Below are 24,809 nucleotides of genomic sequence, written 5' to 3' on the forward strand. Positions count from 1 at the left end.
CTGCTACTCAGGCCCACTTGCTAATATATGCATATTATTAGTACATTTGGATGGAAAACACTCTGAAGTTTCTAGAACTGTTTGAATGATGTCTGTGACTATAACAGAACTCATGTGGCAGGCAGAAACCTGAGAAAAGTCCAACCAGGAAGTGGGAAATCTGAGATTTGTAGTTTTTCAACTCATTGCCTATCGAATATACAGTGTCTATGGGGTCATATTGCACTTCCTAAGGCTTCCACTAGATGTCAACAGTCTTTAGAACCTTGTTTGATGCTTCTACTGTGAAGGAGGGGGGTATGGGAGCTGAATGAGTCAGAGGTCTGCCAGAGGGGCATGAGCTGATCATGCACGCTCACGTGAGAGTTAGCTCTGTTCCATTGCATTTCTACAGACAAAGGAATTCTCCGGTTGGAACATTATTGAAGACTTATGATAAAAACATCCTAAAGATGGATTCTATACATCGTTTGATATGTTTCTTAAGAACTGTAATATGACTTTTCTTCTGAACTTTCGCCTGGACTTGCCCGCGCGTCGTGAGTTTGGATTTGTGAACTGAACGCGCTAACAAAAGGAGGTATTTGGACGTAAATAAATGATGGACTTTATCGAACAAATCAAACATTTATTGTGGAACTGGGATTCCTGGGAGTGCATTCTGATGAAGATCATCAAAGGTAAGTGAATATTTATAACGCTCTTTCTGACTTCTGTTGACTCCAACATGGCGGATATCTGTATGGCTTGTTTTGTTGTCTGAGCGGTGTACTCAGATTATTGCATGGTTTGCTTTTTCCTTAAAGTTTTTTTTTATTCTGACACAGCGGTTGCATTAAGGAGAAGTATATCTCTAATTCTGTGCATAACACTTGTATCTTATATTAAAGTTTATGATGACTATTTCTGTAAATTGATGAGGCTCTGCAAAATCACCAAATGTTTTGGAAGCAAAACATTACTGAACGTAACGCGCCAATGTAAACTGAGATTTTTGGAGATAAATATGCACTTTATCGACCAAAACATACATGTATTGTGTAACATGAAGTCCTAGTGATTAATTTTATCTCTATTTCTACTTTTTGTGACTCCTCTCTTTAGCTGGAAAATGGATGTACAGTATGTGTTTTTGTGACCAGCCTCTGACCTAACATAATCATATGTTGTGCTTTTGCTGTAAAGCCTTTTTGAAATCGGACACGATGGGTAGATTAACAAGAAGTTAAGCTTTAATTTGGTGTATTGCACTTGTGAATGTATGAAAGTTCTATATTTCTATAAAAAAAGATTCAGCTAGCGGAACCCCTAGCCACAAGAAGTTTTAAGGATACATTTTTTTTAAACAGTCTGTGAATGACAGTGGGAACTTTTAACAACTGCAATCGCCTCTTACCACAAACCTCATAATATCCAAATGCTTGGCTTTTTTCTGGTGACATGGCTGAAGACTAGCTGTGATATGATGGGACCACATATTATTATAGCACAGCTGTCATCCTAAGTTCTCTGTCTTATAAAATCTGTTAATTGTGAAACAGACCAACAGGCCTGTTGTTTCAGGTGGATTGACTAGTGACTAGTGAGAAAACTATGTGTGCCCCGTCAGCTCTATGGGCACATAGCACAAAAGTGTGTTGTCTCTGCATGCTGGGCTGTGTTTGCCAGTAGAGCTGTTTGTTTAGGACATTCTGGCAGACCAGATGAGGTCTAAAATGTAGAAATATGCAAGTGCATTTCATAGGTTTCAAGGGGCTAATAATGTAGCAGTTTGGCTCAATATCTGCTGAACATTTGTTCAACCATTAAAATAAACAATTGATTGATGGTTTAGGAAAAGTACCACCTAGCCCTCTGGGCTCAATATTGCAGACAGGCAGTTGTGAAATGTTCTGTCCAGAGGTACAGGGCCTAGGGGGGTGGAATCTGTGGTATGAGGAGCATGCATCCCTGGGATGTTGACAGGTATGGACAAGATCACTTTGCCCACCTCAGCACATCAGCCTCAACTTTAACCCCTTCTCTCTCCTTCAGGCTCTGGTGTACGAGAGGCCGTGCTTCGAGGGCGAGTGTGTGGAGATTGACGATGATGTGTACGACTTCAGAGAGGGAGGAGAGGACAAAGAGGGGCAGGTGGAGGAGGTGGTGGAGGAGGAGGCAGAAGGTAATCCAGTCAGAAGGAAGACTTTGTGTTCTGTGGGATCCATCAAGATCATTCGTGGACTGTAAGTACTTGTGGTTGATCTCAGCTGACATGCAGCAGGGAATAGTATTGTAATGAAATGACCCCTCATCTGCCCATATTGACCTGCCATAACACAGATTAACCTTTCTAGGGCAGGGGTTCCGCTAGCGGAAGCACAACATATGATTATGTTAGGTCATAGCCAAGTCAAAAAAACACACAGCCATTTTTCCAGACAAAGATAGGAGTATAGCAGAAATAATAAATAAAAAAGCAAAAAGCAGAAACACAGATCAAATTAATCACTAGCCTTTGATGATCTTCATCAGATGACACTCATAGGACATCATGTTACACAATACATGTATGTTTTGTTCGATAATGTGCATATTTCTATCCAAAAATCTCAGTTTACATTGGCGTGTTACGTGCAGTAATGTTTTGATTCCAAAACATCCAGTGATTTTGCAGAAATACTCATAATAAACATTGATAAAAGATACAACTGTTATTCACAGAATTAAAGATAGTCTTCTCCTTAATGCAACCGCTGTGTCAGATTTTTTTTCAACTTTAAGGAAAAAGCATATTCTGAGAACGGCACTCAGAACCCAAAACAGCCAGAGGAATATCCGTCATTTTGGAGTCAACAAAGTTAGAAATAACACCATAAATATTCACTTACCTTTGATGATCTTCATCAAAAGGCACTCCCAGGAATCCCAGTTCGACAATAAATGACTGATTTGTTCCATAAAGTCCATCATTTATGTCCAAATAGCCACTTGTTGTTAGCGTGTTCAGCCCAGTAATCCATCTTCATGAGGCGCAGGCACTTCGTCCAGACAAAAACTCGAAAAGTTCCGTTACAGTCCTTTAGAAACATGTCAAACGATATATGGAATCAATCTTTAGGATGTTTTTAACATAAAACATCAAGAATGTTCCAACCTGAGAATTCCTTTGTCTGAAGAAATGCACTGGAACGAGAGGTAACTCTGTCAGGAGCGCGCGTCATGAGACCAAAGCACTCTGCCAGACCACTGACTCAAAGAGGTCTCATGAACCCCTCCTTTATAGTAGAATCCTCATTCAAATTTCTAAAGACGGTTGACATCTAGTGGAAGCCGTAGGAAGTGCAACTTTATCCATATCTCAATGTGAATTCGGTAGGCCAAGCTTTGAAAAACTACAAACTTCAGATGTCCCACTTCCTGGTTGGATTTTTCTCAGGTTTTTGCCTGCCATACGAGTTCTGTTATTCTCACAGACATCATTCAAACAGTTTTAGAAACTTCAGAGTGTTTTCTATCCAATAACAATAATAATATGCATATATTAGCATCTGGGACAGAGTAGGAGGCAGTTCACTCTGGGCACGCTATTCATCCAAAAGTGAAAATGCTGCCCCCTATCCCAAAAAGGTTATTAACGGTCTATTCATTTTATACTGTATTGAGTCAGATCTGTTCTAACATCACCCTCTGGGATTTATTTTAACAAACCTAAAGCAATGGTAAATTAAGCACAGGCGGTAGAGCTGTAGGGTTCAGGTGTGTGTTAGAAATATTTTAGCTATTTTTACTATCACAATTATTGGTAAATGCGCGAAAGGCCTGGGTTTAAATGAATGAACAAGTTGTGGGTATGTAGATGCTTGGCCCCTCACTGGCCAATCAGAACGCGCCCCAATGACGAAATATGTGGTTGCATCAAGTGGTGTATTTACAGTCTTTTATGTATTGCCTTGGAATCAATTCCAATGTTAGTCTGTTATAGTTTGTTAAATGGCTTACAGAAACTAAATAACTAAATTTAATCCTATATTTGCTAAATACGTTAAAACTTGAACCCATTTGCAGTTCACATTGTTCTAAGTCATTTCATGGCATCAATAGCATTCACACTGATATAGGGGCTAGGCCTACTGTAAATTGCATTATGACTGAGCCATGGACATGCTAAACTAAACATTGTCAATAAACAATATTAAATAAATGATTGATAAGGCCTAAAAAGAGAATGAATCATTCGAATCAAATTCTAAACAAAACAACAACTTGTTTTAAATAGGCTATGTCACACTTACAGGCAACATCATTTCTCCCTGTGGGCATATAAAACAATGGAGGGTTTCATGGCTCATCCAAACTTTTCACAGTAGCTGGACAAAGATCCTAAATAAATAGAAATGGAGAACGTCCACTCACCGTTATAGTGCCCCCAAATAGGCCTATGTTTTATGAATATATTCGGAACCATTTTACAGATCAGATCGCATTCACACATCTCCAGAAGTTGCATTCCAAGCGCGCCACGGACATTGTCACCATGAAACCGGAAAGGTGAATCATTCAAATAGGTTTGTCTGTAATAAATGTAAACGAAAAACAAGCAATCCATTTTTGTTAGACAACAATAATAATAAATAAATGTCAAATGTAATGACATCATCCCCAGGATAAAAAAGACACACATTGCTGTTGTGAAACTGTTAGATATTATTTGTTAGATATTGCTGCACTGTCGGAGCTAGAAGCACAAGCATTTCTCTACACCCACAATAACATCTGCTAAACACGTGTATGTGACTAATAAAATGTGATTTGATTTTGATTTGACAACCAGCCTTCGATATAGTAGGCTTAAAGGGAGGGCTTGGGTTTTGAACATATAAAACGGAAAACAAGCCATTTTCACAGGTTACAGATAACTTCTAAATGCGGGGATCACCGGTATTCACCAATGTTCTCATCTCTAGTTTCATGATGGGCATGGACACGTAGCCTTCATCATGGGGGGGGGAGGGGTTACCGATGTCCAAAATGGGACCTGCATGGCAAAAATGCTTACAATGCATAGACAAAAAGGGAATATAATATATCACTGTTTTACTCCTCTCCAACTTGATATTTGCAGTTGTATTGGGCAGACAAACAAGCCTTCATTGAGAGGAGAGCTATGCTTGGTTTTTAATCAAATAAAACAAAATGGGGAAAAACATGAGTTTTAAATGTTTTTTCTAAATACGAAGTATACAGTCACCAAAAGCACATTAGGCTACTCTTGTACCATGCGCACCTGGGCATTGTGCGTCATCTCTGGATAGGCTGCCTTTCCGCTGTCAGAATTCATGCCATAACCAACTGCGTTACCGCTAAAATCAGCTTCTGGCTGGTTTTACATATCCCTATCAGTGCTACCTGAAATTAGCACTTTGGATTATGTTTTTAATGACACACCTTAAGTATTTCCACCCCGCCCATCTGAGCGCAAGCGAGCTGATATACTACAGGTCAATTGCCGAATCTGGCGGGCTGGAACATGCCAGTGTGACGCTTTTTATATGACAAAAATTTGGGATAGTGTTTGAAACTAGCCCAAATAGAGCCATCTGTGCTCCTGATTGTCCCTGTAGCTGGGTCAGATCTACTCTATCACCCTGTGTGTTCCTGATTGTCCCTGTAGCTGGGTTGGCTATGATGAACCAGAGTTTGAAGGTCACCAGTATCTCCTGGAGGAGGGGGAGTATCCTGACTGGAGGGAGTGGGGAGGCTACGGAGACCAGCTCCTGTCACTTCGCCCTGTACGCACTGTAAGTACTGGAACTCTCATCTATTCAGAGCAATGGTTTAAATCTGTTTGCTTCTACAAAGAATATATAGAATGTTTGTGATGATTGAAAGTACCTAGTCAAAATAAAGTCAGTTTGGTCTTTGTAAATAGAGATCGTTTGGGTGTTTGTGTTTACATTCCCTGGGTTGTAGGATGTCCTGTCTCCCCATGTGAAGTTGTTCAGTGAGAGGGACTTTGGGGAGAGAGGGGTCAGCATGGACCTGCTAGGGCCTGTCATTAACATGGAGGACACAGGCTTCGGCTCGAAGACACAGTCCATCAATGTCCAGGGTGGAGTGTAAGTTAACTTCTCTGACAGTCCTATGTAGCAGTCTCCTGCATCTATTCAAATAACTCAGTGTGTCACAAAAGCCAAGGGCTTTGGCTGGCTGTGCTAGAGAAATATAGGTGGGTCACTCCTATTCTCTTTCCTCTGATTGCAAGCTTTTAATTAACACACACACACACATGCGCACACATGCACAAACGTGAAAGACTGGTGTGAATGTCACGCTTAGTACAGTGATACTGAAGGTTAGACAATAGGTGGGAAAATGAGATCAATCTCTGGTGTTATATATTCTTAGAGAGGAGAATAGATTGTAAAGGTCCAGTCCCGGAGTCACAATTCAAACTGTATAAGCTTTGTACATATTTCAGTAAAGAAAGGGAGTGGCCATGTTCCAGACATATCTGAATTTAATCACTTAGAAGTTCATTGGCTATTAGTTCATTGGCTATTAGTTCATTGGACATCTCTTTTATAGATAAAGTCAGTTGTCTCAGTGGTTCATAAGCTATCACAAAAGTCTCTCTGTTAGAATGAACAGCTTTCATTTTAATATAATTTTCCAAACTGGTTATGTAGAGCATACGCCTAAAGCTTATGTAGTTGAAAATGAACTCCACTGAATAGGGATAGCCTTCACATAATCTCTTTATAACCTTCTACTGTTTCCTGTGTAGTTTACCTGGCTAATTGTTTTATGGCCTTTTAAAATGCCGTAGCTCAGTGTTTGGTTAGTGATAAAGTGGATTTAGAGCTAGTGATTTCAAGTTATAAACATCTAATATTACAGGATTAGAAACTACAGTAAAATTATAACAATCATATTCAGACCTCCTGTTTAAAGTTTATGACATACGGATGGGAATGATGCTATTTTCAACATGTTGTATTGTGAAATGTTATTATGGAGTGTCCTAAGTATAAATGTACCAGTTTACCTGTTGTGAATGTGTTCTAAACAGGTGGGTTGCCTTTGAGAACCCTGGGTTCTCCGGAGAACTTTACATTCTAGAGAAAGGCCTCTACGGAAGCCCAGAGGACTGGGGAGGACCGAACCTCAAGATATCCTCACTGCAGCCAGTCTTCCACGTAAACATAACATATTTAAGCACAGTCAATGGGTGGACTAGGGCAAGACTATGATACAATAATGATCACAGCAGTACCACCTTTGTAGTATCATACTTGATCATACTTACAGTGTACTTTCATGACTCTGATAAACTATGAGGTTGGTGGTGAAGCTTTGAACTGGTTTACCCATAATTCCTTTATTACTTTCAGGATAACCTGGGTGGATCAAGCAAGTTCAGGGTAAGTTCTGATTGTGATTAACAAATAATATTAACTATCTTAACATAGTCAATAGTCTATGGATGTGATTATCTCCTGTGTATGCACCTTAGCTCCAGCTGTTCTCAAAGCCTGGGTTCCAGGGCAGAGTGGTGGTACTGGAGGACAGTGTGGTAGCCCTGGAGGAAGACTTCTTCCCTGGCTCCTGTAGAGTACTGGCTGGGAGGTGAGCCGAACATCAACTTTAAACACAGCATGTTCATTCTACTTGTTATAGAGTGACATTTAGTATACAGAACTGTTAGTTGTATATTACACTCAAAGAGGACTTAGTACTGGAGAGAGCTGTAGTTGACTGCATGCCTCTGTGCTGTGTTCCAGCTGGGTGGCGTATGAAGGATCCCAGTTCACAGAGCACATGTATGTCCTGGAGGAGGGAGACTACCCCAATACCAAGTCCATGGGCTGTCTGGGTCCTGACTCTACCATCCGCTCCATACAGACCATCAGCCATGTGAGTACAGAGGAGATCCTGGAGTTATGTGTGTTGACATGCAGGCTTTTTTGTAATCCCTTACGTGTAACAGATTACATATAATCTGTTACATGTAAGGGATTACAAAAAACAATAACTATAGTCCCTTACATTACCAGCTAAAATATTGTAATCAGATTACAGATACTTTTGAAAAACTAGATGATTACTTCGAAGATTACTTTTAACCTCTCTGGGATCGTTCGGGATGCTAGCGTCCCACCTCGCCAACAGCCAGTGAAAGTGCAGGGCACCAAATTCAAAACAACAGAAATCTCATAATTAAAATTCCTCAAACATACAAGTATTTTGCACCATTTTAAAGATACACTTCTCGTTAATCCAACCACAGTGTCCGATTTTAAAATGGCTTTTCGGCGAAAGCAGAACATATCATTATGTTAGGTCAGCAACTAGTCACAGAAAGCATTCAGCCATTTTCCAACCAAAGAGAGGTGTCACAAGAAGCAGAAATATAGATAAAATGAATCACTAACCTTTGACGATCTTCATCAGATGACACTCCCAGGACTCAATGTTACACAATACATGTATGTTTTGTTCGATCAAGTTCATATTTATATCCAAAAACCTCAGTTTACGTTGGCGCCATGTTCAGAATGCCTCCAAAACATCCGGAGAAATTGCAGAGAGCCACATCAAATAACAGAAATATTCATCATAAACTTTGATGAAAGATACATGTTTTACATAGAATTAAAGATAAACTTGTTCTTAATGCAACCACTGTATCAGATTTCAAAAAATCTTTACCGCAAAAGCACAATATTCAGTAATCTGAGAACAGCGTTCAGCCACAAAAGCAAGCCATACAGTTACCCACCAAGATGTGAAGTCAACAAAAGTCATAAATAGCATTATAAATCTTCCCTTACCTTTGCTGATCTTCGTTGGAATGCACTCCCAGGACTCTCACTTCCACAAGAAATGTTCGTTTTGTTCGATTACGTCCATATTTATGTCCAAATACCTCCATTTTGTTCGCGCGTTTAGTTCACTATTCCTAAGGCACAATGCGCGAGCGCAAAATCCAGACGAATAGTCAAAAGAGTTCCATTACAGTTTGTAGAAACATGTCAAACGATGTTTACAATCAATCCTTAGGGTCTTTTTATAATAAATCTTCAATAATATTCCAACCGGACAATAGCGTATTCATTACAGAGGAAAAAGAAGGAACGGCGTGCCCGCATGACCACGCAGTAAACAACTGATTGGTCACAGCCTAGTCCACTTGTTGAAACAGCTCTTATTCGACACCCTTCCACAATAGAAGCCTCAAACAACTTTCTAAAGACTGTTGACATCTGCTGGAAGCCTTGGGAAGTGCAATATGACCCCATAGACACAGCATATTGGATAGGCAATCACTTAAATGAAACTACAAACCTCAGATTTCCACTTCCTGGTTGGATTTGTCTCAGGTTTTCGCCTGCCATATGACAGTTTTAGAAACTTCAGAGTGTTTTCGATCCAATACTACTAATAATATGCATATATTAGCATCTGGGACAGAGTAGCAGGCAGTTTACTCTGGGCACCTTATTCATCCAAGCTACTCAATACTGCCCCCCTGTCACCGAGAAGTTAAATTCAGAAAGGATGTTTGCGGAAAAATTATTTTTTACACTTCTCTGTTTTCTCAATGACATTCAAATCAGCATTGAAAAAAGGCACAAGTTTACATTTCTTCCACCTGAGCGAGTCTGACCACAAGTCAGAGACCACTATGATGACACACCAAATGTGTTTAATGGATCGCGGTTTAAAAAGTTTAAGCTGCATATCATTCACTGTTTTTGAAACTAGTGGACAGCCAGTGAAAAATGCACTCTTGCAACAGCTGCATAGTGCGAATTCAACCTATGGAATAAAAGTGGGGCTTTTATTGCCCAATCTACTTCATGCTGATAAAAAAAAATATCCATAGGCCAAATGGACATATGCTCAAACTTGCACACTTTTGATTGACTTAAAGGGGCAATCTGTAGTTACTACATCCATTGTTGTGTATATATATATATATATACAGTGGGACAAAAAAAGTATTTAGTCAGCCACCAATTGTGCAAGTTCTCCCACTTAAAAAGATGAGAGAGGCCTGTAATTTTCATCATAGGTACACTTCAACTATGACAGAAAAAATGAGAGAAAACAATCCAGAAAATCACATTGTAGGATTTTTTTATGAATTTATTTGCAAATTATGGTGGAAAATAAGTATTTCGTACTTTTTGGAGAAATCTCCTCTGGTCTGATGAAACAAAATAGAACTGTTTGGCAATTGTTATGTTTGGAGGAAAAAGAGGAGGCTTGCAAGCCAAAGAACACCATCCCAAGCGTGGAGCACGGGAGTGGCAGCATCATGTTATGGGGGTGCTTTGCTGCAGGAGGGACTAGTGCACTTCACAAAATAGATTGCTTCATGAGGTAGGAAAATTATGTGGATATATTGAAGCAACATCTCAAGACATCAGTCAAGAAGTTAAAGCTTGGTCGCAAATGGGTCTTCCAAATGGACAATGACCCCAAGCATACTTCCAAAGTTGTGGCAAAATGGCTTAAGGACAACAAAGTCAATGTATTGGAGTGGCCATCACAAAGCCCTGACCTCAATCCTATAGAAAATATGTGGGCAGAACTGAAAAAGCGTGTGCAAGCAAGGAGGCCTACAAACCTGACTCAGTTACACCAGCTCTGTCAGGAGGAATGGGCCAAAATTCACCCAACGTATTGTGGGAAGCTTGTGGAAAGCTCCCCAAAACATTTGACCCAAGTTAAACAATTTCAAGGCAATGCTACCAAATATTATTTGAATGTATGTACACTTCGGACCAACTGGGAATGAGATGATAATTCTCTCTACTATTTTGCTGACATTTCAAGTTCTTAAAATAAAGTGGTGATCCTAACTGACCTAAGACAGGGAATTTGTACTGGGATTAAATGGCAGGAATTTTTTTTAAACTGAGTTTAAATGTATTTGGCTAAGGTGTATGTAAACGTCCGACTTCATCTCTCTCTATATATATATAGGCTTATAGCAAATGCAGGATATGGCATTCATTTTTCACATGTAAATAGCACTTTTCAGTAGTGCTCAAAGCACGCCATTCCATGAGCGCAGCATTTATTTTTCAACTCAACTGAATAAGCCCAATCAGTCCTTCATGACAACAAAATCATAAACAGCAGAGTAGGGCTGGCTAATAAGTCCTTCGTTTTTGGCGTCATCCTCAGGTAAAACAATTTGGCTAATCTATACTTCCATACTTCCAAGTCCTATTCTTGAAGATCGAAGGGTATAACATTTATTGGAATGACTGGAATTCTGATAGACTTTGGTTTTTAATGTCAAGAAATAATTTAATCGTATTATTATATGTAGTAGAAAGCAATGGATAAAGCCTACATAACCAACCCATAAAGTAAAATTTAACATCCATATATGGCCAGCTATGTAAACTTTAACATTGATTTATCCTGCAATGGATGTCATTCAATTGGTAACACACATTCTTGCTTTCTTCTAATGTCTCTTAAGGGGAAAGTAATCTAAAAGTAATGGAATGTAATCAGATTACGTTACTGAGTTTGGGTAATCCAAAAGTTGGGACAGGTAATTTACCCAACCCATTTGGCACGGCATGAATGTGTACCGGATTTGTATACATATGTCCTGTCTGTGTGAAGTGACTGCATATCTTGGATGTGTCCTGTACCTACAATACCATAATGATGTATAATCTCACGCTTCACGCATCCCTTCCCCCTTATCTTTCCAGGAGTTCTCCCTCCCATCCATAACGTTGTTCAGTAAGGTTGGCTGTAGAGGCCGTAGGGTGGTGCTGACGGAAGGGGTGGTGAACCTGCAACTGGCTGGGGTGGACGGACGCATACGCTCCCTGGTTATCGACGGAGGAATGTAAGTCACACCTGAATAGATTTGACAGTTTTTATTAGGCAATAAAACAAAACAGAACATTGTAAAGCAAGAGTTGCACCTACTATTTAAATTAGTTGATGAAGCACTGTCTAAGCACCTATTAATCCATCAACTAGATTTGCTAGCTTATTGTAAAGAGGAGTGCTGTAGGAATGTGGATTGTTTACATTTAAGGTGTGTTGAGGTTTGTGTAAGTAGAGCAACTGACTGTGTGTGATTGATAATTCCTGCTCTACAGGTGGGTGCTGTATGAGGGGTGTCATCACCGCGGCCGTCAGATCCTGCTACCGCCCAGCAAACTGGGTGATTGGTGCAAGTTCAGCAGCTGGCCGCGAATCGGATCCCTGCGACCACTATTGCAGGTATGGAGGCGGGGCATGCGGGCCAACAGATTTTCTCTGGGAGTTTTCATTCAGTAGAGTTTTCAGTACATTCATCTTAAGACATCCCTTTAAATATGGTGTATCTTTTAGTTACAATTTTGTCAACAGGCTCGCTACAATATATCGAGAGAACGAATATTAGGGTCAATGAAAGAAATACATCTAAATATATGCATGTTCTTCTCCATTTCAGCACCAATTGTTCAATTTAAAATGTTCTGATTTTGTAGATGATTTAGGGTTAGGAACAGTGGAGGCTGCTGAGGGGAGGACGGTTCATAATAATGGCTGGAACAGAGTGAATGGAATGGCATCAAACACATGGAAACCAAGTGTTTGCTGTATTTGATACCATTCCATTAATTTTGCTCCAGCCATTACCACGAGCCCATTTTCTCCTCATTAAAGTGCCACCAACCTCCTGTGGTTAGGAAAGTATTTATTCATCATAAAAAACAGATTTGGGGAGCCTTTATGCACGAATGAAAGAAAACATTGTTCTTCAACCCATGGTAATGTAGGACGACTAGTGTACATATAATTATAATAGGGAGAATAGTGTACAACAGTAGGATATACCATGAAACTGTGTGACGACACGGCCAAGTATTGCGCAACACGCCGAGTTCAAACTGTTACTGCTTGGTCTGCGCTCCGCTCCATAATGATTTATTTAGCCTCTTTTTTATATTATCAACTCTCACTAATGATCGACAGCAATAACCACACGGCTGTGACAACGTTTTCAGAGCAAGCAAATGAAGGTCATCAAAATAATGTAATTAAATGTAGTGATAATGTATACCAAGTGAAGGGAACTAACCGTAAATTGGCAGTTGAATCTGTGTGGTTATTAGGCCTACTGACGGTCGATACTGATAGTGGCTAATATTTAACATGATAGAAATAGGAAAGAGAGAAAGTCGACATTAGAGAGTGCTCATCCCTTTAAGTTAAAATGCCGTTTAATTACAATGTTGGGAATTGTGCATTATGCAGAATCAAATCAAATTTATTTATATAGCCCTTCGTACATCAGCTGATATCTCAAAGTGCTGTACAGAAACCCAGCCTAAAACCCCAAACAGCCAGAAGAGGACTGGCCACCCCGCATAGCCTGGTTCGTCTCTAGGTTTCTTCCTAGGTTCTGGCCTTTCTAGGGAGTTTTTCCTAGCCACCGTGCTTCTACACCTGCATTGCTTGCTGTTTGGGGTTTTAGGCTGGGTTTCTGTACAGCACTTTTAGATATCAGCTGATGTACGAAGGGCTATATAAATACATTTGATTTGATTTGATTCTGCATAATGCACAGCATTTCATAAGCTTTACTGTGGGAAAGATGATATCCTTCAGATTGCTGCCATATGACTGGTTTCACATTTGTCTCCAGGGATTATAATGTAAAATATATCTAAAACAAGTGCAATTTATATTTACAATTCCCTTATCCAAACGGATTAATCATGTACCTAGCTCTTATCAATAGCTCTTATCAAGTTGTAAATTACAGTTGTATAGAGAATGGTGTTATTTCTATTGGAAAATATAAAATGGATGCTTTTTCAACTTGGAACCGGTAGATTCGCTTGACCTTATTCAAGGTTTCATTCACACATAAAGGTGTTAGATTTGTTGGGGAATTAAGTCAAGGTCAGAATATGCAGCATCTGTAGACACACCTCCGCCGCACCTTCATTTATTTGATCTCCACCCTGGACGAATAGCATGCTATTGTCATGCTTAAGTTCAAGGTCAGAATGCACATATAGGGTCCTCCCGAATGGCGCAGCAGTCTAAGGCACTACATCACAGTGCTAGGGGCATCACTACAGACCGGGGTTCCATACCAGGCTGAGTCGCAGCGGGCCGCGACTGGGAGACCCATGAGGCTGCGCTCAATTGGCCCAACATCGTCCGGTTTAAGGGAGGGTTTGGCCGGCCGGGATGTCTTTGTCCCATTGCGCTCTAGCGACTCCTGTGGTGGGCCAGGCGCATGCTGGCTGACTTCAGTTGCCAGTTGTACAATGTTTCCTCTGACATATTGGTGCAACTGGCTCCCGGGTTAAGTGAGCAGTGTGTCAAGAAGCAAGTGCAGAGTTGCAGCAATGGGACAAGACTTTAACTACCATTTGGATATCACGAAATTGGGGAGAAAAAGAGGTTAAAAGTTTTTTTTAAATACAAAAATCTAGAATACGCATATAGTGAAAAGTTCATGAAAAGGGAAATGCGTTCTTACGCACTTACGCTCGCTTAACTCGGGTTGGAATCGGCCCATATCGGCCACATACAAAATAGCCTAATCTTCATGACTAATGTTCAAACTTATTGACTACAACTCAACTTCTGCACTAATCTCATTCAGTCATCAATGCAAATGATTACACAATGGAAATTATACGGAGCCACAGCAAGCCCTATAACTCATAATGACCACTTTCGGGTGAAAATAACTTTTCTAGCCTAGTCAAGACAAGATCATATTATCTGTGTTGTTGCCCCCTACAGAAGCAGGTGTACTTCCGTCTGCGAAGCAGGGAGACGGGCTACGTGATGTCCCTGTCAGGGCCTCTGGATGACATCAAGCTGTTGCGGGTCCAGGCCCTGGAGGAGACTGGGGGAGTGGACCAGGTCTGGCTCTTCCATGACGGAGTCCTACGCTGCAAGGTACCACATGGGCTCAAGATTTTGCAATGGATCATCTTTTCCTCTCATTAACTCCACAGACATCCTTATTCATTCCCATCATCACCACCTTCAAGTGTTACAGAACTGGCTTCCTCATTATTTCAATATAGTTTCATGTCACATGTGTTGAGCATATCCCAGTACAATTGTCATTTGTCTTTGCAAAACTGTATCTGTATCATGCTTATAAGTATGTATTCAATACAGAATCCACCCACATCTGAACCTCTATTCCCTGTCTCTACAGCTGGTGGAGGACTGTTGCCTGCAGATCACGGGGAGCGTTGTCATGGCGGGCAGCAGGCTGAGTGTGTCTCCTCCGGAGCCAGGGAAAGACAACCAGCTGTGGAACATTACCCCAGACGGCCTGGTCCGATGCCACCTCAAACCTGATCTGGTGCTTGAGGTTAAAGGTCAGATCCGCTCTCCTGCTCTTGCTCTCTCAGCTACAGTAGCATCTATACTGAACAAAAATATAAACGCAACATGCAACAATTGAAATAAATGCATTAGGCCCTAATCTATGGATTTCACATGACTGGGCAGGGCGCAGCCATGAGTGGGCCTGGGAGGACATAGGCCCACCCACTTGAGAGCCAGCCAATCTGAATGAGCCCCTTCAAAAGGGCTTTATTACAGACAGAAATACTCCTCACATTCATCAGCTGTCCGTGTGGCTGGTCTTTCACGATCCCACAGGTAAAGAAGCCGTATGTGGAGGTCCTGGACTGGAGGGGATTACACGTGGTCTGCGGTTGTGAGGCTGGTTGGATGTACTGCCAAATTCTCCAAAAAGACATTGGAGGTGGATTATGGTAGAGAAATTAACATTAAATTATCTGGCAACAGCTCTGGTGGACATTCCTGCAGTCAATGTGCCAATTCAAAATCAAATCAAATCAAATTGATTTATATAGCCCTTCGTACATCAGCTGATATCTCAAAGTGCTGTACAGAAACCCAGCCTAAAACCCCAAACAGCAAGCAATGCAGGTGTAGAAGCACGGTGGCTAGGAAAAACTCCCTAGAAAGGCCAAAACCTAGGAAGAAACCTAGAGAGGAACCAGGCTATGTGGGGTGGCCAGTCCTCTTCTGGCTGTGCCGGGTGGAGATTATAACAGAACATGGCCAAGATGTTCAAATGTTCATAAATGACCAGCATGGTCGAATAATAATAAGGCAGAACAGTTGAAACTGGAGCAGCAGCACAGTCAGGTGGAAGTTGAAACTGGAGCAGCAGCATGGCCAGGTGGACTGGGGACAGCAAGGAGTCATCATGTCAGGTAGTCCTGGGGCATGGTCCTAGGGCTCAGGTCAGTTGAAACTGGAACAGCAGCATGGCCAGGTGGACTGGGGACAGCAAGGAGTCATCATGTCAGGTAGTCCTGGGGCATGGTCCTAGGGCTCAGGTCCTCCGAGAGAGAGAAAGAAAGAGAAGGAGAGAATTAGAGAACGCACACTTAGATTCACACAGGACACCGAATAGGACAGGAGAAGTACTCCAGATATAACAAACTGACCCCAGCCCCCGACACAAACTACTGCAGCATAAATACTGGAGGCTGAGACAGGAGGGGTCAGGAGACACTGTGGCCCCATCCGAGGACACCCCGGACAGGGCCAAACAGGAAGGATATAACCCCACCCACTTTGCCAAAGCACAGCCCCCACACCACTAGAGGGATATCTTCAACCACCAACTTACCATCCTGAGACAAGGCTGAGTATAGCCCACAAAGATCTCCGCCACGGCACAACCCAAGGGGGGCGCAACCCAGACAGGATGACCACAACAGTGAATCAACCCACTCAGGTGACGCACCCCCTCCAGGGACGGCATGAGAGAGCCCCAGCAAGCCAGTGACTCAGCCCCAGTAATAGGGTTAGAGGCAGAGAATCCCAGTGGAAAGAGGGGAACCGGCCAGGCAGAGACAGCAAGGGCGGTTCGTTGCTCCAGAGCCTTTCCGTTCACCTTCCCACTCCTGGGCCAGACTACACTCAATCATATGACCCACTGAAGAGATGAGTCTTCAGTAAAGACTTAAAGGTTGAGACCGAGTTTGCGTCTCTGACATGGGTAGGCAGACCGTTCCATAAAAATGGAGCTCTATAGGAGAAAGCCCTGCCTCCAGCTGTTTGCTTAGAAATTCTAGGGACAATTAGGAGGCCTGCGTCTTGTGACCGTAGTGTACGTGTAGGTATGTACGGCAGGACCAAATCAGAGAGATAGGTAGGAGCAAGCCCATGTAATGCTTTGTAGGTTAGCAGTAAAACCTTGAAATCAGCCCTTGCTTTGACAGGAAGCCAGTGTAGAGAGGCTAGCACTGGAGTAATATGATCAAATTTTTTGGTTCTAGTCAGGATTCTAGCAGCCGTATTTAGCACTAACTGAAGTTTATTTAGTGCTTGCTCCCTCAAAACTTGAGACATCTGTGAGAAAACTGCACATTTTAGAGTGGCCTTTTATTGTCCCCAGAACAAGGTGCACCTGTGTAATGATCATGCTGTTTAATCAGCTTCTTGATATGCCGTACCTGTCAGGTGGATCAATTATCTTGGCAAAGGAGAATGATTACTCACAGGGATATAAACAAATTTGTGCACAAAATTTGAGAGAAAAAAGCTTTTTCTGCATATGGAACATTTTATGGGATGTTTTATGTCAGCTCATGAAACATGGGACCAACACTACATGTTGAATTTATATTTTCGTTCAGCATACAAAGAGTATTGGAGCTCTGTCCCCAGTTATCTGGCTCTATCTGGTGGTAAGTTTAGGAAGTGTTTAGTTAGTTATTTTCATTACCCATCTGTTGCATTGCCAATGAATATGTAGCCTACACTAAACTGTATAATATCTTCTACTCACAGGTGGACAAAGTTATGACAAAACTCAAGTGATTCTCAACACATTTGATGAGAGAAAACACAACCAAAGATGGTCTTTGGAGATCCTGTAATATAGTGTCAATAGACCTGGCCCTTCTACAAGCAGCTCTGCCGTGGGCTTCAGAACTCTCTGGTGCAGCTAAGCCAAGGGTTTAAGAGCTTTCTTGCATCAGAAGGCCATGGGACTCAAAGCTCTGTGATGCAGTTCCACCGTGGGACCCATACTCTTGTTTCTTTATGCAGTTCCTACAAGGGCCTTAGCACTCTGTGATTCTAGTCTGCAGTGGGTCTCGAGATATTCTGAAACATGTGTTGAGCTTGTGCGCATCCATACTAGGTTGTCTTTGTAAAACACAACTAGAAACTAGTAAACTACACATTTCCATGTCACTGCAACGAGAAAGAAACCAAACAACATGTGGCTACAGTACTATCTATAGAACAAGGGTGGCAGGTAGCCTAGCGGTTAAGAACATTGGGCCAGTAACTAAAAAGTTGCTGGTTCGAATTCCCAAGCCGACTAGGTGAAAAATGTTGAGGTGCCCTTGAGTAAGGCACTTAACACTAATTGCTCTGTATAAGAGCATCTGATAAATAACTTAAAAGTACATTTAAGGAGCACTACAATATACGGTCAGGACTTGAATGATGCTTTACAAATTCCACAATTAATTATTTCATTTCCAAAGAAAAACGGTAGTGGAATGTGTGTGTCTCTACTATATTCATAGCATTTACAATGAGTTAAGTGTGCTTCACCAGTCAATCACTGAAATGTATATGTTTTCACACAAGGGTTAGTCTATGAAGTCACACATTCTTAATGTCATAGATGAACACTCCTTGAATTCTCCAAAGGTACGTTTTGAGTAGATATGTTGGTAACACTTGACACCCAGCGTCATAACACATTATGACCCCATAAAACCTACCATGGTAGTTATTTTATGGCTGGTTATGACACCTACATAAGAGTGTCAAAACACATAAAACCTACCATGGTAGTTATTTTATGGCTGGTTATGACACCTACATAAGAGTGTCAAAACACATAAAACCTACCATGGTAGTTTTTTTATGGAAGATTATGACATGTATATAAGAGTGTCAAATAACCCAAAAACTACCACACAAGGCAAAACATTCCATTACACCATAGCCTACTTGTCAACAGTATGTTTGTTATTCATTTTTAAATTGGCCATATACAATTATCATTGTAATTGCACACACATTGATGTCAGACATGCGCCTACCCCAATGCTCTGTTTCTGATGACTGGGATAAATGCAAGAGCAGATTTTAGGAGCAAGACACCCTCTTTGTGACTGATGACTGACATAAGGGCATGTGCGTGATAGGACTATATGGCTTAGATGATTATGATGGTAATAATGCTTCTTAACAGTGTCATAAAGTGTATTTTCTTAGTCCAAGTAAAGTGACATAGGATGGTCATAATGCATTTGGACTGTTTCATAAAGTGTATTTCCAGAGTACAAGTAAAGTGACATAGGATGGTCATAATGCTTTATGAAAAGTTATTTCAAATATTATGAAAAAAAATGTAATGTAAAGTATTCATATCAACAACAAAGGACTTAAGAAACAAACTTTCAAACAAAAGGACATTTCTTGGCAGGGAAAAAACACATGAATACATTTGGGTTTTGACACTAAGTGTCATAACCAGACAAAAAATAATGCAATATGTCAGAATAGGTGTAACTATATGGGCCATGACAGTGTTATGACCATATTATGACAGGTTATGACAAGTTTTGTCAGTTATGATATATGATGACATGGTTATGACCATCAAGTAGTGTTACTGATATGTTTTTTCATGTTTTATAAGTAATTTTCTTGTCTGGATTTATACTTTACTTCACACGTTATTCACAGGACATTAGCTGCAACAGGTGCATGTATTTCATATGTCAAATGATTAAAGATCCGTTTCAACACTGTGCTACAATATCATGCTAACCACTTTGTCTTAAATGTAATGTCATCAAAATGCTGTTACGATCTTCCTTTTCTTGATTTGTGTTATGTTGTTGCGGCATCTCGATAAAACTTCCAAAGTCAAGGACTTGAATTATCGTCAACTTCCTTAAAACATCCACTACAACAGCTCTACTCAAACAGACACACACTCACAAGCTTAGCACAGACAATCCTAAAGGCAGTCATAAAAATTCTCTGACTGAAACACACCCAGCATTTCCATATCAGGCTACGCTCTATGCCCGCAAGTCCGTTTGTTGCTCAAAAATGCCTCACGGTGTAGGCTTAAGGAAAACCTTATAGTTTTTAGGAGTGACAGTGGTAGGTGTTGTTCCCCTGCGTTTTTAGGAAACGCTAGGCGGCAGTGGAGTCGGCAGTGGAGTCGTCCAGTGGTTTGTCGGATGAGGCCTCTCCGCTGCTGATCCTTCTCCACATTCAGCATGGCCTGAGGCACCTGGGAGATGGTAAACTCCTCTTCCAGGAACAGGAAGAGAGGTCACAAGGAGTAAAACTGACTTTAGAGCTGTGTGACGGGGCAACGGTCGGGATTCAATAAAAGGCTTGTTCTCAATAAGTGCATTGCACTTGACATTTAAAGATAATTTATGCTTGAGCTGACATCCGCAGGGTGAAAATGTCGGGGAAATTGCCTTGTGAATGCAAAATTAGTGCAGTGTGCAGCCCTGCAACACGCCGTTGAATGAATACCGGCCATCTTCCAAATAATAAATGAATAATAGATCATAGAAATAGATCAAATGGAGAGGATGGCTGTGGTGATGATTAGACCAGTCTATGGGTATCTAGTTCCTCTTCTACACAGAATGACCTGATGTGTACATCGGTGTGGATTGAATAAAATGTATTGAACTGGTGAGGATGCTCTGACATCCTTATCAGACAACAACCAATGATGCACACCAACGCCATACACAACAACACCCTGTTTAGCCTCACCTGACCTGTACAAAGCTGCTCTCATCGTACGTAGTATTGGGTATTGGGTATATGAAAGAGTAGAAAACATGGAAATGAAAGAGATCACTAAAGAGAAAATACATAATTGATACAGTATACTGCTTAGTCTTTCTCTAACCTAACATTATAATTAAGTAAGGCCTATTTCCTTCCACTCAACATATACATTTGCATCCTGTTGTGTTTGTTATCATGGCAAACTTACAAACAGTATGGTATTGCAACCAACAGAGGTTCTGGTGACCAGGCTAGCTGTTGCTGTTTCATCAGAATAAAACGGAGCCATGATGTCATGGTGGAACGCTTCCATAATGCCCAGGCAGACAGGAATCTGTTCTGCTTCCAAGCTGGGGAGCGGACCCGGGAGCCCCGACAGGGCCACAGACAAAGGGCCTGAATAATGGGACTGGATTAGGGGCCTAGCACCAGGATTACACTAGCATTGCAGCCTGGCTGGTCAGCACAGCCCTAGACAGCGGTTCTTCATCTGGTCTGACCGTCACTGGCTGACCATACCAAATCAAACCTAGCCTGCCTCACTGTCTGTCTGACAGAGAGAGCAGAATAGGTGTGTGTGGTGTGTGTGTGGCTTCAGACAATTGAAATGGCTGAAGCTCACTGATTAACTTCCTCCACTTGGACAAGAGGGTCATAAAAATCCCACTATTGACCAAAATAATGTGCCACTATTGACCAATGTCATTCCATCCTAGCTGCAGTATGCCGCAATATGACATATTTTGCCAACCATATGAACTGTAATAATATCATGTCTCCAGCTTTACAAATACAGTGGGTGCCCATTGATGGTGTGTCACATCCCTCCTTGGGCAAAAACCCATCCAGATGTGTATGTCTTTGTGTGTGTGTGTCTCTGTATGTGTGTGTCTCTGTGTGCAAATCTGTGTGTGTGTCTGTGTGAGTGTGTGTCTGTGTGCGTGTGTCTGTGTGTCTCTGTGCATGTGTGCACGACTCTATGTGTGTGTGTGTGTGTGTGTGTGTGTGTGTGCGTGTGCGTGCGTGCGTGCGTGTGTGTGTCACTGTATGCGCGTGTCATGCCCTGACCATAGAGAGCCTTTTTATTCTCTATTTTTGGTTAGGTCGGGTGTGACTAGGGTGGGTAATCTAGATTGTTTATTTCTATGTTGGCCTGGTATGGTTCCCAATCAGAGGCAGCTGTTTATCGTTGTCTCTGATTGGGGGATCATATTTAGGCAGCCATTTCCCCACTGTGTTTTGTGGGATCTTGTTTATGTGTAGTTGCCTGTGAGCACTTCATTTACTTCACGTTTCATTTGTTCTTTATTGTTTTTGTGCGTTTTTGTGCGTTTCATTCAATAAACATGTGGAACCCATATCAAAACAGGCAATCCTTTTTTGCAAAATAATTGGGGCTCAAAATTATAAATATGCAGGTGAGCAGCCATATTGTTTTATTGTAAAAACACAGGCAATCATTCAGAACTTTGATAACTGTTTTTGGCAGAAAATCATCTCTACTTTGCATTGCTGTACAGGAGGCCAGTAAATACCTTGATGACATTGGCAAAGAGGGATGTGGATATGAGAAAAAGTATCTTTATCAATGACCAAAATGAGTTTTAGGGGTAGTATTATTGTCACGCCCTGGCCTTAGTATTCTGTGTTTTCTTTATTATGTTGGTTAGGCCAGGGTGTGACATGGGTGATTTATGTGTCTTGTTTTGTCTAGGGGTTTTGTAGTCTATGGGGTTGTGTTCAGTTGAGTGTTCTAGGTAAGTCTATGGTTGCCTGGAGTGGTTCTCAATCAGAGGCAGGTGTTTATCGTTGTCTCTGATTGGGAACCATATTTAGGCAGCCATATTCTTTAGGTATCTTGTGGGTGATTGTTCCAGTCTCTGTCTTTTGCACCAGTTAGGACTGTTTCAGTTTTTCCACGGTTTCTGATTTTGTATAGTGTTCACGTTTTCATCTTTTATTAAAGATGTTTATAAATAACCACGCTGCATTTTGGTCCTCCGATCCTTCCCAGGAAGAAAACCGTTACAATTATTCCATGTTAAGTTTTCTATACAGTTATGAATGTTACATATTTGTTCAAATCACATTTATTGGTTTTCTCTTTCAGATGATAGACAACATGGTCTTGATGCTGGTCACTGAGCATTCCATGGTACATTCTCCAAGAGTAGGGATGTTAATCCCTGTGTCTTGGCTAGATTCCTAACTTGGCAATTCATACTATCATGGCCAACTTGTCCACCTCATTTGCTTCTATCTCTGTTTGAACCTCTAGTCTTGATGTGTGCTTTCATGGTGCAGGATAAAATGGCAGTGAGAAAACAGTATTTGTTCAGCTTTAAAGTAAGAGTAAAATCAAAGCCAAAAAGCGAACAAGTTTGGTTTAAGAGATTGTGAAGTAGGAGAAGTAGTAAGGCTTTTCCGAGCCAGAACACCCATAGGGATTGAGAAACGGGTCAAATTTAGCTGATTAATTTACTTCCCTATTTACGTCAAATCCTGAATCATGATTCACCAGTACTAAAACAAGTCTATAAAATACACAAAAAAGTAGATTGGAGAGAAACACTAAAAATTTATCTTTGTTCGATTCAGATTAAAAAGTTAGGTTACAAGTCGAGTCGAACAGAACCTTGAACCGTCACTGTCTGATTATCTTCATGCTTGTGGCTCTGTTAGCCATTGCTATTAAGTATTCATAATTTCTTAGATGGTTGTATAGTTTAATATTGTACCACTAACCATTCAGTCAGGAAGCTTTAAGCTTTTGTTATTCAGCTTGGTTGCTGTTATAAAAGGGATTACAGCTGGTGGTTCAACAGAGATGCATGTTAACCACCATCTCGCTGATGTCATCAAGTGTGGGTCCATTGGGTGCAAACTTCCCCCAGCTATAGTGCACAAGGTGAAAAAGACATAGGAACAAGGTTAAACAGGAAACCACATGCAGTATACGTGCCAGACTAGTGTTTTGTTACACTCAAATAAAATAAAGACATTTATGTTGGTGTTGTTGTCCGCCTTTACACAGACTAAAGTACAGATGCTTAAGTAAAGATCTGTGTCTAAGATGTACTGTACACCATATCTCGTTCAAACTGTCCATAATCAGAGTTTATTACCAGTTTATAACTCACTCCTAACTATGAGTCAGTTATAAACTGAAATAATATATAGAAGCATTTGTATGTAGATGGCCACCTCAGTCTGAATATCTGATTACATTTTCCTTTGTTCCATGTGGTATACATGTTTAATAATTAATCTCATTACAAATGCAATGGTTTTATTTTTGCAGTTGATCACTCACTATACTATTGTGAGCCAGTGTTGGCACACACAAGTCAAGACCCACACAGACACAATGGCCTCCCTGGCTGTACCTCCTACCTTCTGTCACAGACACAATGGCCTCCGTGGCTGTACCTCCTACCTTCTGTCACAGACACAATGGCCTCCGTGGCTGTACCTCCTACCTTCTGTCACAGACACAATGGCCTCCGTGGCAGTACCTCCTACCTTCTGTCACAGACACAATGGCCTCCGTGGCTGTACCTCCTACCTTCTGTCACAGACACAATGGTCTCCGTGGCTGTACCTCCTACCTTCTGTCACAGACACCATACACACAAACAAGTATGCACACACACAGACACACACATTTTTTTTTTAATGAGGTGACATTCTAACCCAAAGAGGACTTCCTAAGTCTAAGCGCCAAAGTGAAGCATCCATCTTTCAGGAAGCCAATCCCTATTTATTTTGTTTCCCAGCATCAAGATGAGATTCCCAGCTCCATTCCAAAAGGAAAAAGTAGACGGCTGATTGCTAAGGGGAACGTTACTCAACATAATGCCTTGGGGGAGATACCTGTACCCCCTGTATATAGCCTCGTTATTGTTATGTAATTTTCTAACTTTCAGACATCTGTGTACACTGTGTGCACTATGAACACTAAGAGTTTGCGAAGAAACAAA

The 24,809-nt window shown here is 41.2% G+C and overlaps 1 protein-coding gene across 2 annotated transcripts in view; it reads left to right on the plus strand.

Annotated features, from left to right (window-relative positions):
* The window catches only part of LOC112261972 (beta/gamma crystallin domain-containing protein 1), a 35,014-nt gene extending 15,075 nt beyond the window's left edge, over nt 1–19,939 (plus strand). For both annotated transcript variants that reach the window (XM_024437631.2, XM_024437632.2), the window contains exons 10-21: nt 2,035–2,225; nt 5,654–5,780; nt 5,953–6,098; nt 7,052–7,178; nt 7,374–7,403; nt 7,496–7,608; nt 7,764–7,896; nt 11,724–11,863; nt 12,123–12,246; nt 14,776–14,934; nt 15,203–15,368; nt 17,827–19,939. In XM_024437631.2, the coding sequence (XP_024293399.2) occupies nt 2,035–2,225; nt 5,654–5,780; nt 5,953–6,098; nt 7,052–7,178; nt 7,374–7,403; nt 7,496–7,608; nt 7,764–7,896; nt 11,724–11,863; nt 12,123–12,246; nt 14,776–14,934; nt 15,203–15,368; nt 17,827–17,915 (1,545 nt within the window). In that variant the 3' untranslated portion in view covers nt 17,916–19,939. The remainder of the gene's footprint in view (nt 1–2,034; nt 2,226–5,653; nt 5,781–5,952; nt 6,099–7,051; nt 7,179–7,373; nt 7,404–7,495; nt 7,609–7,763; nt 7,897–11,723; nt 11,864–12,122; nt 12,247–14,775; nt 14,935–15,202; nt 15,369–17,826) is intronic.
* Nucleotides 19,940–24,809: the final 4,870 nt, after the last annotated feature.

The sequence above is a fragment of the Oncorhynchus tshawytscha genome, linkage group LG11 (assembly GCF_018296145.1).
Source record: "Oncorhynchus tshawytscha isolate Ot180627B linkage group LG11, Otsh_v2.0, whole genome shotgun sequence".
Lineage (NCBI taxonomy): Eukaryota > Metazoa > Chordata > Actinopteri > Salmoniformes > Salmonidae > Oncorhynchus > Oncorhynchus tshawytscha.